Genomic DNA, 14,625 nt, shown 5'->3' with positions numbered 1-14,625 from the left:
ATTTACGATATATGCTTGCAAGTAGTTTTGAATTACAAATAAGACGTTTTCATTATGAATGTTTTAATAATATCGCTATTATTTTATCTAAAGAAGTTAATGTTGAAATGATGATGATAATATAAAGGTCAGTTACATAAAACCGTACACCTAAAAGATGATTTTATTTGCCGGAACTTGTAACATATGGTAAGATTTTCATCACGCACTATACCTGTGTCTTCTTCTTAGTCGTGCACTCTTGACAGAGTGGTCGTGGTCATGTCACGGTCGATTTCTGCGCCACCGCAGCTCTTGCGATCCGTCGCCATGTCGCTCTGTTTTTAGTGGAGTGGGAGCAATCGTTGACTGAATTTGGATGGACTTAATGAGGTCTGTCCATCGTGTTGGGGAGCGCATACCTGTGTAGCAGGACTTAAATAGAGTAGGCACAAGTTTTTCATTATTATTGTCATGTTGGTTATCATTTAGTTCTTTGAATATTATATAACGAGGTACCTACCTACGAGTATTTACAAGGCATCTACTTCAAAGTATCGTTAATAATGGTAAGAAACGACCGCCCTAAGGTTTCATTTTATGCGCACTGACACAGTCATTATATCGAAAATTGTTAGTGAAAATTGATAAGAAATATGTAGAAACGAATTCAAACAGTTTTCAGGCATGTTTACAAACACAGTTCAGTTATCAGGCGCCCTTGACCGGAATACAAAGATTAGCGATGTCGAAATGTTCTGCAATTAAGATTGTGACCAGATAATAACTTTGAAGCCGCTCTGTGAGCCGAGTATATTCTTGAGGGCCCTATTCGGACATTGTGCGATTTTGAGCTTGTTTCAGTAAAAGTAATGTTTTTCTTATTCTAAGATGTTTCAAATTATTCCTACGCAAAATCTATTGATTAGGTATAAGGTACGGGAAAAGATCTTTGGATATTTGCTGTCTCGGACGATCGTCCTCTGCATAGGTATGATATGACTCTGCAGAGATAGTTGGCCCCCATAAACAAATTTCTATGCAAGGGGGGTCGCTTATCTCTGCAGCTGACTGAAGGAAACACCGCGGACGATAGACGACAGTTCATTCCACATTTTCGCTGTGCGAGGCAGATTTTTTTATGGAGAAACACTCAGTTGAGGCCTGCCAACCATCTAAGACATCATTAGATATCTTTATGGTGAAGACGAAAATGTGGTATTGCTTATTGTTAGTCAGAATACGGCCCAAGTAGGCAGGAATTATCTTGCAATGTTTGTCATGTTGCAAGCCACAGATTTATTGGCCGGCCCGATCATCTGGTGCAGATAAGCGCATCATTGGACCGTGCGGCGCGAGGCATTTGTTCTATCCTCGATACAGTTAATCTATTGTAACCCTTACTGTAACGAGATACAGTTTGTCAGTGGTCAAAGAGAGTTGCTGTTACGCGAATACCGAAGTTGCTATGAATTATCGTGCTATGTTTGGCATGCTGTTGGAACTATTTGTGTACGGTGCGGCTAACTTGGAATTTAAGCAAGCCTAAATTCCGAAGTAGGCTGAAATAAAGCTAAAAAGTTTTGAAATGGTCAGCTAGCTCATAAATTTTCAATAGGTACTTGTTTTGTTGTAATTATAACTGTATACATAGCTTGGGCGTGACTGTAGGTATTGTGTCATCCCAATATATATGTATGTATGAATTTTCAATTATTTGCGTTTTAATGTTATAAAATGGCATGGCGTTGACAACTATCACCGTATCCAAGCCATGTGAATAGTGCAACCTAGATTTACGATAAAATAATTCTCGTTTTTATACATCGCGTATCGGTGACAAACAAGTGTATACTCAACCTGATAGTAAGCGGTTGCGGCGAAAATATGGGACGGAGATACTTTGTGACCCGCACTGAGAGAAAAATCATCACCAGGAATTAAAAAACAGTTCTGTACTGGGGGAAAAATGAAGTTTTAGTAGGTAATCATTATGGACGTTTCACTATTTCTGTAAAGTTTATTTATTTCTACAAACAGCTCAGTAATCCCAAATATAATTTCAACAAACAGATAATAGAAATTGCAAGAACTAATAGAAATAGCAAAAGTCAATTTGTTCCTATTAGTTAACTCTCCTTGTCCCCGGATTAAGTTTTTTTTTGTTATTCTAAGTGTGTTTTTGTTGTACTTTTCTCTCAGTGCGGGAAAGACAGGGCTGCATTTTTTTTTTATCAATCATTATCACCAGACGAAGTCGCGGGGAGAAGCTAGTGAATAAATAAACATACAACATAAAGCAAGGGGGCAATTTAGAATCCATCTAAAATTTAGAACCGAACACTAATCGGCCTGCACTTTATGTAGTAAGTACCATTACGATGTCAATTTCCATGGTATTTATATTCATGGCGCCCTACTTTACTGTCTCAAGGCTGGCCAATAGTTCATGAATATTTTATACGTCAGTATTAAACATATTTAAAACTAGGTACCTATCTACCTATGAATATGGACTGGGATTGATAGACTTGTGGCAGTAGTTACACGTAACTAATATACCTACCTAGCTACTGTACTTATACGTTATAGACGCCATCAGGTATATCGCAGCGACCAAGGTATTCGCAATTATCTGAACACGCCTAATAGTCAAAGCTTTAGAGTGCATGTTCAGATATTTTTGAGCACCTCGGCCGGTCCGATATATCTGATCGCGACTGTACAACTACAACCCTGTAAGCGGTATATACACGCAGGCGCCTCACCAATCTGCGCCGTCAGTGTGAAGACCGCCTAAGTCAACACCAAAAATGAACCAAATGCTGAAACAAGTTCTTTTAAATCTTAAGCACCATCAAATTCGCCGGCAATGTAAACCAATTACGAAAGCTTTCGAGCTTTTATGAAGCCCAGCGCATGCGCGGAGCTCGTAAAACGGAGGTTGATAGTCAGGTACTCAGGTACCGTGGTAATGCCCAAATTAGGAGAAAACACACGGAGCAGATGCTGCGTCGCGCTCTTCCTCGCGGCGTAATCAACTACATGTCTTTTTGGAAGATTTCAATCGATTCTACTTCCCGTGAGATTCAATTGTGTCTAACAGCCGTATTCGAACAATGAGATACGTCAAATACTAGATATTGAAACGATATGGATTAGATATGTCAGTGTCAAACAAGTGTCAAAAGTGACGTTTTTGTTCGAAGAAATGTCAATTTTGACACTTGTTTGACACTGACATATCTAATCCATATCGTTTCAATATCTAGTATTTGACGTATCTCGTTGTTCGAATACGGCTGTAATAAACCTGCTTTCTATATCGAATGTCCGAAAATAAATAAGGCGCGCGCGAGTGAAAACTCCCTATACAACAAGCACGCCACCCAATAACATGCATAAGAAATCTAATAAAAATTTATAAAAAGCACAATTGCAATAAAAAACTATACATATATGTTAAACTACGTTTTGTTTACGTTTTTAAACGCGGATATCTTTACAAAAGGCATACAAAAAAATTGCGAATTTCACATTTTTCGGATTACTTACTTAATTTCGTCTTGTTGAACTAGTTTATAGGGAAGAAAGAAGTATCAGTGCAGTCTCTCACTCTTTTCTAAAAAAGATCTTTTTTTCTTTGAAAGGTCGATGGAACGAGTGGGTGAGGGGCGAAAGTGACATACTCACAGCATATTTTCCTTTTCTACGGCTAGATAAGCGCAGAGGGTAGGATGTGGCTAAACCATTTATTTTAGATGGGGAACCATATTCAAAATATTGAAACGCTCAATCGCGCAACCACGCGTTCCGCGGTGTTTTACCATTCCATATATTTTACGACTAGCTTTTATGTTATGTTAACTAGTGACGTCAGCTTTGAGCTATTAAACCCAGGCAAGGTCAAAATCTACGATTTACGTAATTGCGCCCTTAGATGTCGACCCTTTTCAAAACCTATAATTACAGCATGTTTTAAATATTAAACGTACTGTTTTCCCTCAAATTAGAGATTTTCGCGCCCAAGTGTCAATTAGTCTGGAACTTAATGAGGGGTTACCCATTACCCAGTTCCAATAGGGAGGGAGAATCGCAAAATTTAACGAACCAGTTAACACACGGTTTCGTTGAAACTGGCGTTAAATGTCAGACAGCTGTAAAACCTACGTCAAGTCTATAATTTTGGTAATAATTTAATTGGGATAATTTAATTGTATGCACAAACACTGTCTTTTTACCCTAACGCATATAAACGAATACTTTTACGCACTGTTTTTGCAAATTAAGCTTATGGCAACAACAACAAAAACATCACTGCGCCAGTCCTTAATAATTTTTTTAATAGCCTATCTTGTGTGCCACTGCTGTGTAAAGACCTCCTCTTTCTTCCGCCACTTCAGTTTCCAGTGTTTTTTCTTTAGTCCTTAATTAGACCTCTTCTTCTGTTGCCAACTGCACAAGTTTAGTGTCCTTATATCTAGACGCTTGCGGTAGACATCACTTCGCAAATCCTGTAGACACCTAAAGACAGCCTTGTGACGTCACTCCATTAGCGCAAAACGGAGCACCCACTTAGACACGCCGTATGAAATTCCACATGCACCTTCACAAGGTACTAACGTTATCATTAGAAAAGCATCCTTGATACGTATAACATACGGATCATTTTTAAAAGCGAAGTAAAAGGGATGTACGAGGTTGACTGTAGTGAGTGGATTCGGCCAAATCACAGGTGTAGTGTAAAAAGGGGTGGTCGTCGACCTCGAACTCTACCGGTGGAGTTACGTGGAATCGCAGTTATTAGACTGTGGCGTAACCTGCACCGCAGTGAGGAGATATGGAACAGTATACACGGTTATTTTACAGTAGCTATGGCGTGGCGTACAGATCGTAAAGCTAAAATAGCTCTTACTTTAAGAACTTTTTATTGTAGGCAACATTGTTCCTTTTAGTTGTTCCGATGGTTTCAATGCAACACAGCTCAATTCATAAAAATACTATATCATCCTACCCCTAGGCTGTAATCGGTTACACCAATGTTAAGATATTAAATAAATGTGTAATGCCTGATCAATATGTTTTATAGTGACTAGCAGTTTTATGATTCGCAGAAAACTGCGTCATTTCCTATGAAGTTATTGTTGACATCTGTATCATTTCCTGAAAGTTTATAAGGAAACATACAAAACGCACTTACTTGTCGAGTCCGAATCGGAAATAGACCAAACAATAATCGTGTTTATCAATCAAAATATAACGTAAATAACTATTGTTGTGGGCAAAGAGCTGAATAGAACTTCAGTTTGGCAGAAGATAGCTACTGTTTTAAAACTGTTTACCAGAGCTCACTGAATTAGACGAAAGCCCAGATGATTGAATCACGGTCTAGTTGCACCTCAGCAGATCGACGATCACTAACGACCTCTGTTTGTTACAGATGACAGCAGCCGGGAGGAGGTCACCTCGGAACAGCAGGTGAGTTTAACAGGAACTGTTGTTAGCGGAATTGCGAAAAACTTTAGTGACTTTCAGAGTGGAAACCATACGATTCTTATATAAAATTACACATACGTAGGTCTTTGAAGCAAAAACATTGGTTGCCTTTGGATTGGACTATATTTAACAGAAGAAACCCTAAGCCTACATGCAGACAGCGTATCGTCAATCAAGACTCACTCTGATAAAACTAGCGACAAAATCGTGAAAATCATCTTGTTACTTCGATTGTAACATTAGTTTCTGCACATATGACAAAAACGGAAACTGCATTATTAAAATTATAATTTGATCATTAGAACGTAATAAGATAACTACCATATTTACAACTTGGTTCGAATAAATTACTATTATGCTTAAACCCACATCCGATCTTGCAATTTCCGAAATATTCTGTTCTTTGTCAGAATTCAGGGCACCATAACAATCCCAGAAGCTAAAATATGCATTCAATAATGTAACAGGGTTTTAAATGTCCGACTGTAGTAGCTGACCGCCCCCGTCACTTCAGTTTACAATATTACAATATTGAGACAGGCCTGTGAACTAGACTAGTTCAGAATTTGCTATGCTTAACGAGTCAGTTTTGTTAGTGTCTACTCGTAAATGACATTATTACAAAGGGACTAAGTTTTCACATAATTGGAGTCCAAATATGTACATTCACCACACGGGATTGTTATGCCATTGAGGGTTCTTGCTAAACTGGAAATTCTATAGCGTAAGTATTGAACAACCAATTTAGCTAGGACCCTAAATGGCGCAACAATCGCGGAGCGTGATGATACCTACCTACAAATAATTTTATAGTATGTAAGGCTATAAATATTTAAGGATAGCATTGGACCAGATTGCAAAATTCAATCATTTTAACGGAGAAACTAAATAATGACACTTGATGAAGTGTTAGTTTTATTCGATAAGTATTCAACTTAAGTTTAATTGGGTTGTTACTACCGCTCGTAATCCCAACAATATAGTTCAACCATAATAGAATTAGGCTGATTATCACACAGCCACGGCCGAAAACTAGCATTGAACCATTGTCGACTAATGCCGCTAATAAGCCCGTCGTGGCGCAACATTGCCACGCATGAATGGGAGCACGCCTCCAGCGACAATGCCGACATGCAACATGGTAATGCATTCTTGAAAATACCAAACACATTTGGAACAACGTCGTTTTCAATCTTCACGGCATCAGTTTTGCATTGATCACGAATTTAAATTACATTTGTAAGAATCTCTTTATCTCTATCCAGATCTCTCCTCTGGTAAAAATGTCATGATTCAGGGATTCAAGGGAGTTCTAGCTTGCAAATAAAAAAGCTAATACACACGTGAGCATTACGGAAAAACTGTTTAGTTATCGATGAACGCACTACAGTTAACTATGTATATAGGAATTTGTTATTGGCGCGTGTCATTCTGATGAATTCCTGAGATGCATCTGCCAAATCCTGTTTTCATCATAGCGGTCCTACATATCCACTCCTTTAGCGGCAGTTCAAGTCTTTCATCAGTTACCAATAAAAACGTTACAATATGGGGATAAAAGGCATGCCACAAATTGAAAATATGTTTACAAACATTGTACAAGACCAGTTTTGAGACAGCTGTACAAAGTAAACACAACGTGTAGAAAAAGTTTAGAGAATATACATATTAAACTGCCGTCTTCATACTACCTTTAGACCAACAACTTGTAACCATGAAATAGCATTGCAAATACTACTAGTAGTTGTATCACTTGCAGCTAACTCAGTGGAACGCAGCACACCCCCCGGTGAGCTTGGAATGCAATTTGTCCAATTAACTGGTACAATTATAAGTTTTGCACCTTACGAGCCAAAGATATCAAGTTACATTCAATTAATGCAACATTGTATGTTTTTATTCCATCGTATTATCGTTTAATGAATGAAGGATGATTACGACTTTTACTAATAGCGTGCGATTGATTGAATTTCATAGACTGGAAATTCCTTAGTATGTTTTTCTTATATTTTAAATGTTCACATTTAAATCAGATATACATAATGTTGATTGCTTTGGCCTTTGAAAGGAAAGATAATAAATGTAACATATACTGTATATTACTAGTTTTATATTTATAAATTTTCCTGGTGAGAGTAAAAAACCTGAACAATATTCAACTTTTATTTGCGGGGCAATGTTAGCGGTCGGGGCTGGATGCAACCGATTTACGAGCGACCACACGCCCGGACACATATGTGAACACGACCCGTGTAATATAGGACCCCAACACGGCGCCATAAATTCCAAGCCTTGCTTTCGACAGTTTTAGTAAGCTCCCCCTAAAAAGATCGTTGGCTTTAAGGTCAATATCCTCCACACAAACGACCATAACGCGTTACACAATTGCATATAAAACAACTGCACAAGTCCGGCTGCGGATATTAACCTAATCTCCTTCGCGAAATTTAAGACTCCATTGAATACGCTGACCATTACAATTGACAGTGGCCCTAGCATGCTACCTTGTGGGACGCCGCAACGGTACCATCCGTGAGTTACCGACCGCTCCCGCCCGCCGTCCGTCAACGTGATAGATGTACGACTCGGGCGATCTGGGCTGAGAAATCCGCCTAGTTATCGTCGACAGCTGAATGGGTGATTTGGTATTCGTATTATACTAGTCTCTAACCAAGTGCCCGGAGAATTATACGCCGGAGGCGTGACATGCGCTTTGATATGGCGGTCCGGAGGCATCCTAATTTTTCGATTGACATTGGTGTCTAGCTAGAACACTGTCAACGTATGCTGTTTCTCTTGTGCTTGACGCCTGCTGCTGCTGTGTGAAATGTCAACATTTTATGCGCTTAAATTATTTATATTGCTGTTTGTAAGGATCTGCCGCTTATTTATTAATGCACACAGGATGGTGGACTGGCAAGGATGTGCGTATGGTTATTACTCTTTAATAGTTGAGATCCGTATCGCAAGCAGCTGCGGCCGCCGGCAGCGCCCGCAATAGGAGACTTTTGTTTTGTTTTATGTAACACTATTCATTCGCAACCAGTTCTCAAGGATATTAGCAATCTGGGTTCAATCACATCGTCCGCGGTGAATGAAATACTAACCGGCCAAACTTGGAAGTCCGGTTCTGTTATAGTCTGTTGTTTAGGAAAGCGTGGTCCGCAAGTTGGAGGATTGTTGGAGAGCAGGAACCTGGCGAAGGAAGCAGGGGCCGCGCGGCCACTTTTTGCGATAAGAATCAATCGGGCGAAAGTGAATCGATCGCTCGCTATTTATCTCGGATTATGGACGTGCGAAGTTATCGGTTACCGCGCGGTATCGCGGAGTTAAAAGCTTCTGTTCATTACAATACTGAACAAAATAAACAAAAGTCTTCCAATGGTTGGAAGTTTTTATATAGGCCGATGCTCGTAGAACCGCTGATCAAAATGCCAGATTTAATTAAGCCACGGATAAGCGGATAATAAAAAGCGCCGACTTTAATATTATAATGTGTGCCAATTAATAAAATAGGTTTGAAGTGACTCGTGAATCGTCTATAAATTATTTATGAAGCTCAATTCTAATCGTGCTTAATTTATGTATAGAGTACACGAGCTTTTAATTAACGAACAAATTTAAAAATAAACTAAACTCCAATTAAAGACACACTGTTAGTGTTACTTTTAATTGCAATGACACAAGGAGCGTTCTTAGGTTTAAGTCGTGGAAAGTTGAAAATGTTCCAGTGAAAATTCCACAACATAAATGCATATAATAATGTCGACAATGTACCGTTATTATTCATTAAGTGGGTTTTTAGTGTGGAAATGATCGGACGAAGCAAACGAGCCGGCGATTACGGACCCGTTTGCGAGCCGTGACATAGATTAGAAGCCCCCTTTACTGAATTAATAGAAGCTCGCCATTGTTGATGCGAGCCGTAAATAAACTGAGACAACTTTGCAGTCACGAGTTTTGGAATGTGGAAGATCATGAGCATTAGAAACAACGCGATTTACCATTTTAACAATAACAGTAGGACAATTGTGACCTCGATACCTGCTGCTTTTTGTGCTGTCTCCACTATCAAATGTTTGTTTGATACGACCATTAGTTGTCTTGTCTACTACGTCTTATGTCAATATGTCAAACGTCATCTTTTAATCTGTTCTGTAGAGTATTTGCACTGTATTGCAATATTTGACAATGATTTATATTAGTCGCCGGTTTATAATTTACGTCTTTTTATAGGGATTAATAACTGCTAATAGTCATTAATGTTCGCGTTATATTTATAGAAATTATCTTTAGTATCTCAATCCACTAAATGTGAGGTAATATCGTCATAGTCGTCCGGTGTCTGTTTCCGGATTTGAATTGCTTCCGCCGTGAACAATAGCGTTTTGGAAAATTCATCTGCGTTCTTGTTTTGTTGGTCTTGTTTGGCGTCCCTGCAAATCTGATCGTTCACGGGTTACCGGTTCTGACCTTCGTTTAATAGATATTAAGTGTTGTAAAATGAACGCATCTGCATTGTTTGCTTTTGCGTCCGGTCTTTATTAGACGGACAATCGTAATAGAATTGACACAGCCTCACCAACAACATTGCCAACGTTATTCACTTTCAATTTGTGTCTTTAGCATACATCTTTTTAAATACAGGGTAGGTATAGTGTTATTTGCAGATGACACTTCCCTTATATTTAAAGTGGACAGAAAGGAAAATAGCTTCAACACCATTAATGACGCGCTATCTACCATAGTAAACTGGTTTACGGCAAACAATTTGCTTTTGAACGCCAAGAAAACCAAATGCATCAAGTTTACGCTACCTAACGTCAAGCAGGTAAATAACAGCAAGATTAAAATAAAAGGTGATACGCTGGAATTTGAGGATCGAACTGTTTTCCTGGGAGTCACTCTAGACTCCAAACTGCAATGGCATGCACATATAGGCACTCTAGCCGGAAAACTTAGTTCAGCAGCCTATGCAGTGAGGAGAATCAAACAGCTAACAAACGTAGAGACGGCCAGGCTGGTATACTTTATTTACTTCCATAGTGTTATGTCTTATGGAATTCTGTTGTGGGGAAAAGCGGCAGATATTCAGACAATATTTGTACTACAAAAACGAGCTGTACGTTCCATCTATGGACTGGGCGCTCGAGTATCCCTAAGAGAGAAATTCAAAGAAGTTAACATTCTTACCGTTGCATCTCAATACATACTGGAGAATATTATGTATGTTCGGAAAAACATCCACGAATTCAAGGTTAACAGTGATATCCATAACTATAACACTAGAAACAAGCATAAGCTTGCTGTGCCCGCCCACCGCCTCCGTAAGGTTAGTACGTCTTTCGTCGGGAACTGTACACGTTTTTATAACAAAGTCCCCACTGATGTAGTGAATTTACCACTTCACAAATTTAAGTCTCACATTAAGCGCTCCTTGTTAAGTAAGGCGTACTACACTGTAAATGATTTCATAAACGATAGAGATGCCTTTAAGCCAGTAGCTTGATTTCATTAGTATAATAAGAATTAAATAAATATTGTTTTTTTTTACATTGTGAATTAAATATGCTAGTGTCCAGTAGAATTGACACATGAGACAATGATGTTCTCGCTTGAATATATTGTTTAATCTAATTTTAGTTTTGGACACTTGGAGACCTTATACATCTCTAAGTACATATTTATTTATTTGATTTTTATTTTTGATTGTAAATACCTATATTTTTAATGTTTCTGACACTTAGGGACCTTTTCGACTCTATTCGTCTTTTATTTTCTTATATAAGTGTGTCGTACAGTACATATATGCTGTGTGAACTAATGTTCACACGCATTATTTTTGTATGTAAATTGGCTGGATTCCTCATTAGTTGTGAAGTTGAACAATGGCGGATAACTGGACGTCCGCATTGTTTCGTGAGGTGTATTTGTGGGGAGGGTCCCATGGGCCTCATCCGGCCGTCTTGCATATTCCACTGCGCACTTTCTTTGTACATGTGTGTGTATGTCTGCTTATCTACATGTAATTTAAAAGAGCTTCCGTATTTAATATCTACAAAATGCACGTTGATATTTTGATAAGACATTTATTTAAGGAATTACTTTCAAGAAATGTGATGAGAAAAATGAATGACATGTAGATAAAAACAAAATCACAAAATTATCAGATAAACCCTTTAAATTCACATAACTAATACGATTAAAAACTGTGAAGTTACTATAAATAGATGGAACTTGTATTTATTGAAGACGCATAAATATACCGCCCATCGTAACCCCATGCACTTCAAAGGCAGTATTTTTTCTCGCATAGAAAATCAATCTTCGGCCACCTTGTCCCATTATTTACGATCGAGGCGTATTCAAAACCGATGTAACGGTTGGTCCCAATGATTTAACTGCTGTTTCCACAGCATTGAACTTGTTTTCTAACGCTTCCAACAATTATAATGAAGTCCCACGACTGTTGTCCCAAATGATCTTTAAATGGCTAGGGATTTAGCTTACTGTAATACCGCGGTTGCATGTCGAGTAGCATGTTGTGAGAATAGAGTTAATGGTGTAGTTGGCTTTTGTAACTCTTAGGTAAGAAACAACGTCACCGTTAATCGACGGTAAAATATATAAAGTCGGGGAACCCAATATGTAGTTGATTGTTAAAACAGCGAAACGGATGCCGCTGTAGAGTGTTTTAGCTAGTTATAATATGCAGAATGCAATGCACACAAAATTATCATTAACAAACAACATAACAGCAACGGTTACCACCTTCACCATAGTCAGTAAATCCATATATAGAGTTCCTTACTGAGTTTACCATTATTAGGTGGAATCAATTATTATTATAATGCTCCCATAGGCACTGGCCCATCGTATCGGTAATCTTTATGAAACTCAAATTAATCTAGATCGTAATTATTAACTAATTTCTAATTTACACTGCAGCAAAGTCATAAACATCAAATAAAAAAAAAATGACTGGTTAAATAGAATTGAGAAAACTGACTGGTAAAACCGATTCTTGAAAAGTCTATATGTGATAGACAAATGTTACGTGTTGTCAATTTATTAAGCGAACTGTCATTTTTTGCTGCAGAATGTTCGCGATCAATGTTAAAATCCACGCGAAACATACAACAGCTAAATAGAGTAATGTATAAAATGCATTATGTGTGCATTTTTTTACATTTTGCTCAAAGCTTATTTATAATCAAGTATAAAAAATAGCATCCTCAATTAAAAAGGCACGAATCAGATAAGAGTTAACTTTGTAACCAGAATAAGTATGGATGCAGTGGATACCACTTGGATAATTGCTTTGCCGTGCAGTGCTGCGTCATTAGGGCTGGCCGATCTTATAAGGCAAATTACTTCTTCAGCGATAAGGTTCAGTTACGGCGATATGCGATCTCATTCCCGGCTCTGGGATTACCGTATTTATTATTTATCTGAACCCTCGGTAGCCAATGGGTGGAGGGTAATGGCTTGCCCCGTTACCAGTTGATAGGGAGATACTAATAGGACCGTGTTCCACGTACTCGCAACAGTTAGATTGTTCTATGATGGAATACCTCATCACATTAACTTATGAGAACATCGTAATAATAATTTTATGCCGTGTAATAAATTAACGTATTAAGGTAACAGTTACCTTCATCCGATTTAAGATTTACGTCTTCCAAACGTCAAATTCACAGTAGCTTTAACCATGAGCATAAATTAACACTTGCTTCTCTGTTTTATTCATTAACATGACATTTAAAGAATTATGATTTCCTCAGGCATTTTATAATGTGTGAAAACCCGTAGTTATCTCGGTTTGAAGCTACTTAAATTACAAAAAGGCTTCAAGTTTTCGGGATTGTTGCAGCAATAGTGTGATTAATGTGACAGAACCACGCGACGTCCGTATGAATCACCACAACTGACTTGACTAATCACCATCCGAATTCGTTCGCACGAATGTCCGATGCATTTGTCACGGCTAGCCAATTCATTTAATTGATGAATTGACTGCCATATTCGGTATCTGCGAATTTGCGAATAACTCTCCTTGCTCCAGTTGTTGACCAAACTTCTACTCTGATTTGTGGGCGCAGAGCTCCATTTTGAAAGTGCTCTTTCACGAAGCCGCTATTGTTGTATTTTGACTTTTGTCTATGGTTCTCAAAGATCACTCCCACGTTTCTGGTTGTAAATGGTGTTCCATTGTCCGTTGCCAACTCCCCTGAGACAATTCTTGACCTTGTTCCAAATTTTGCTGTCATTCGTAGGTTTTTGATGAACAAGTTGGTTTAACCTCGCCGAGTTTTATGGAGTACGTATTAACAAGTAGTATTGCCATGGCTTGAATCGTGCCGGCATTTCTCTTAATTTCTCTTTTTCAATGGTAACAAGATGTACAGGTTAATTGGCTTCCGTTTCGCGGCTATCGGTGCACCGATGCCCCGCTAAGATTAAGCAACGCGTGCCATGCAAGTCGTCGTTGGACTATCGTCGGTCATTTTTTTATTGCATTGCATCTACTTTCTATTAACAGGAAGTTATTGCAGTAAGTATTTAGTACTTGCGAGGCGCCAGCATTTTATCAGTGGCACGAAGAAATATTACTTTAGTTCCTGCCGTGTGAAACCGGTGGGAGCCGGGTAGAACACGTAGTTAAATCAGGTTTTTCGTCTTGATTAACTTGGCATCTGAAAAGAAAGTAAAATTTTTCAAGCAGATTGTGTCAGATTTGAAATTGAACTATTAATGCATTCTCTGACGAATGACATACAACATACATATTTCACCTATTGACTTTCTACAGTATTGAATCGTCCTTAGTCGTAATTATCTTACAGTTCTGTTAGTGTATAAGGTCAATCTCTTTAACAGTGTATTTTATAAAATCGTTAAGAGATGAATGTTACACATGCTTACTTAAAGACACTAAGAAGATTCTTCTATAAACGAAAGCTAGACAATTGCTGTTGAGTTCGGGCAAAATACTAGTAACTCTTAAGTTCTTTAAGTGCCATTGATTAAAGTGCATGACCATTGGTAGATTGAGCTGACGGTCAAGGCTAGCGCAGCGCTGGCGCGAACGCGCGAAGTTCACCGCTCCCTCGCTGCTACGGCGTCTACGCCGATTCAAAACGTACCTAC

At 38.5% G+C, this 14,625-nt stretch overlaps 1 protein-coding gene across 3 annotated transcripts in view; it reads left to right on the top strand.

Moving 5' to 3' along the window:
* Positions 1-14,625, top strand: part of LOC134663987 (protein spire) — a 241,292-nt gene that overhangs the window by 59,292 nt on the left and 167,375 nt on the right. For all 3 annotated transcript variants that reach the window (XM_063520545.1, XM_063520544.1, XM_063520543.1), the window contains exon 2: positions 5,420-5,457. In XM_063520545.1, the coding sequence (XP_063376615.1) occupies positions 5,420-5,457 (38 nt within the window). The remainder of the gene's footprint in view (positions 1-5,419; positions 5,458-14,625) is intronic.

Source organism: Cydia fagiglandana, chromosome 4, assembly GCF_963556715.1.
Source record: "Cydia fagiglandana chromosome 4, ilCydFagi1.1, whole genome shotgun sequence".
Lineage (NCBI taxonomy): Eukaryota > Metazoa > Arthropoda > Insecta > Lepidoptera > Tortricidae > Cydia > Cydia fagiglandana.
This window is presented reverse-complemented; position numbering and strand designations above follow the sequence as displayed.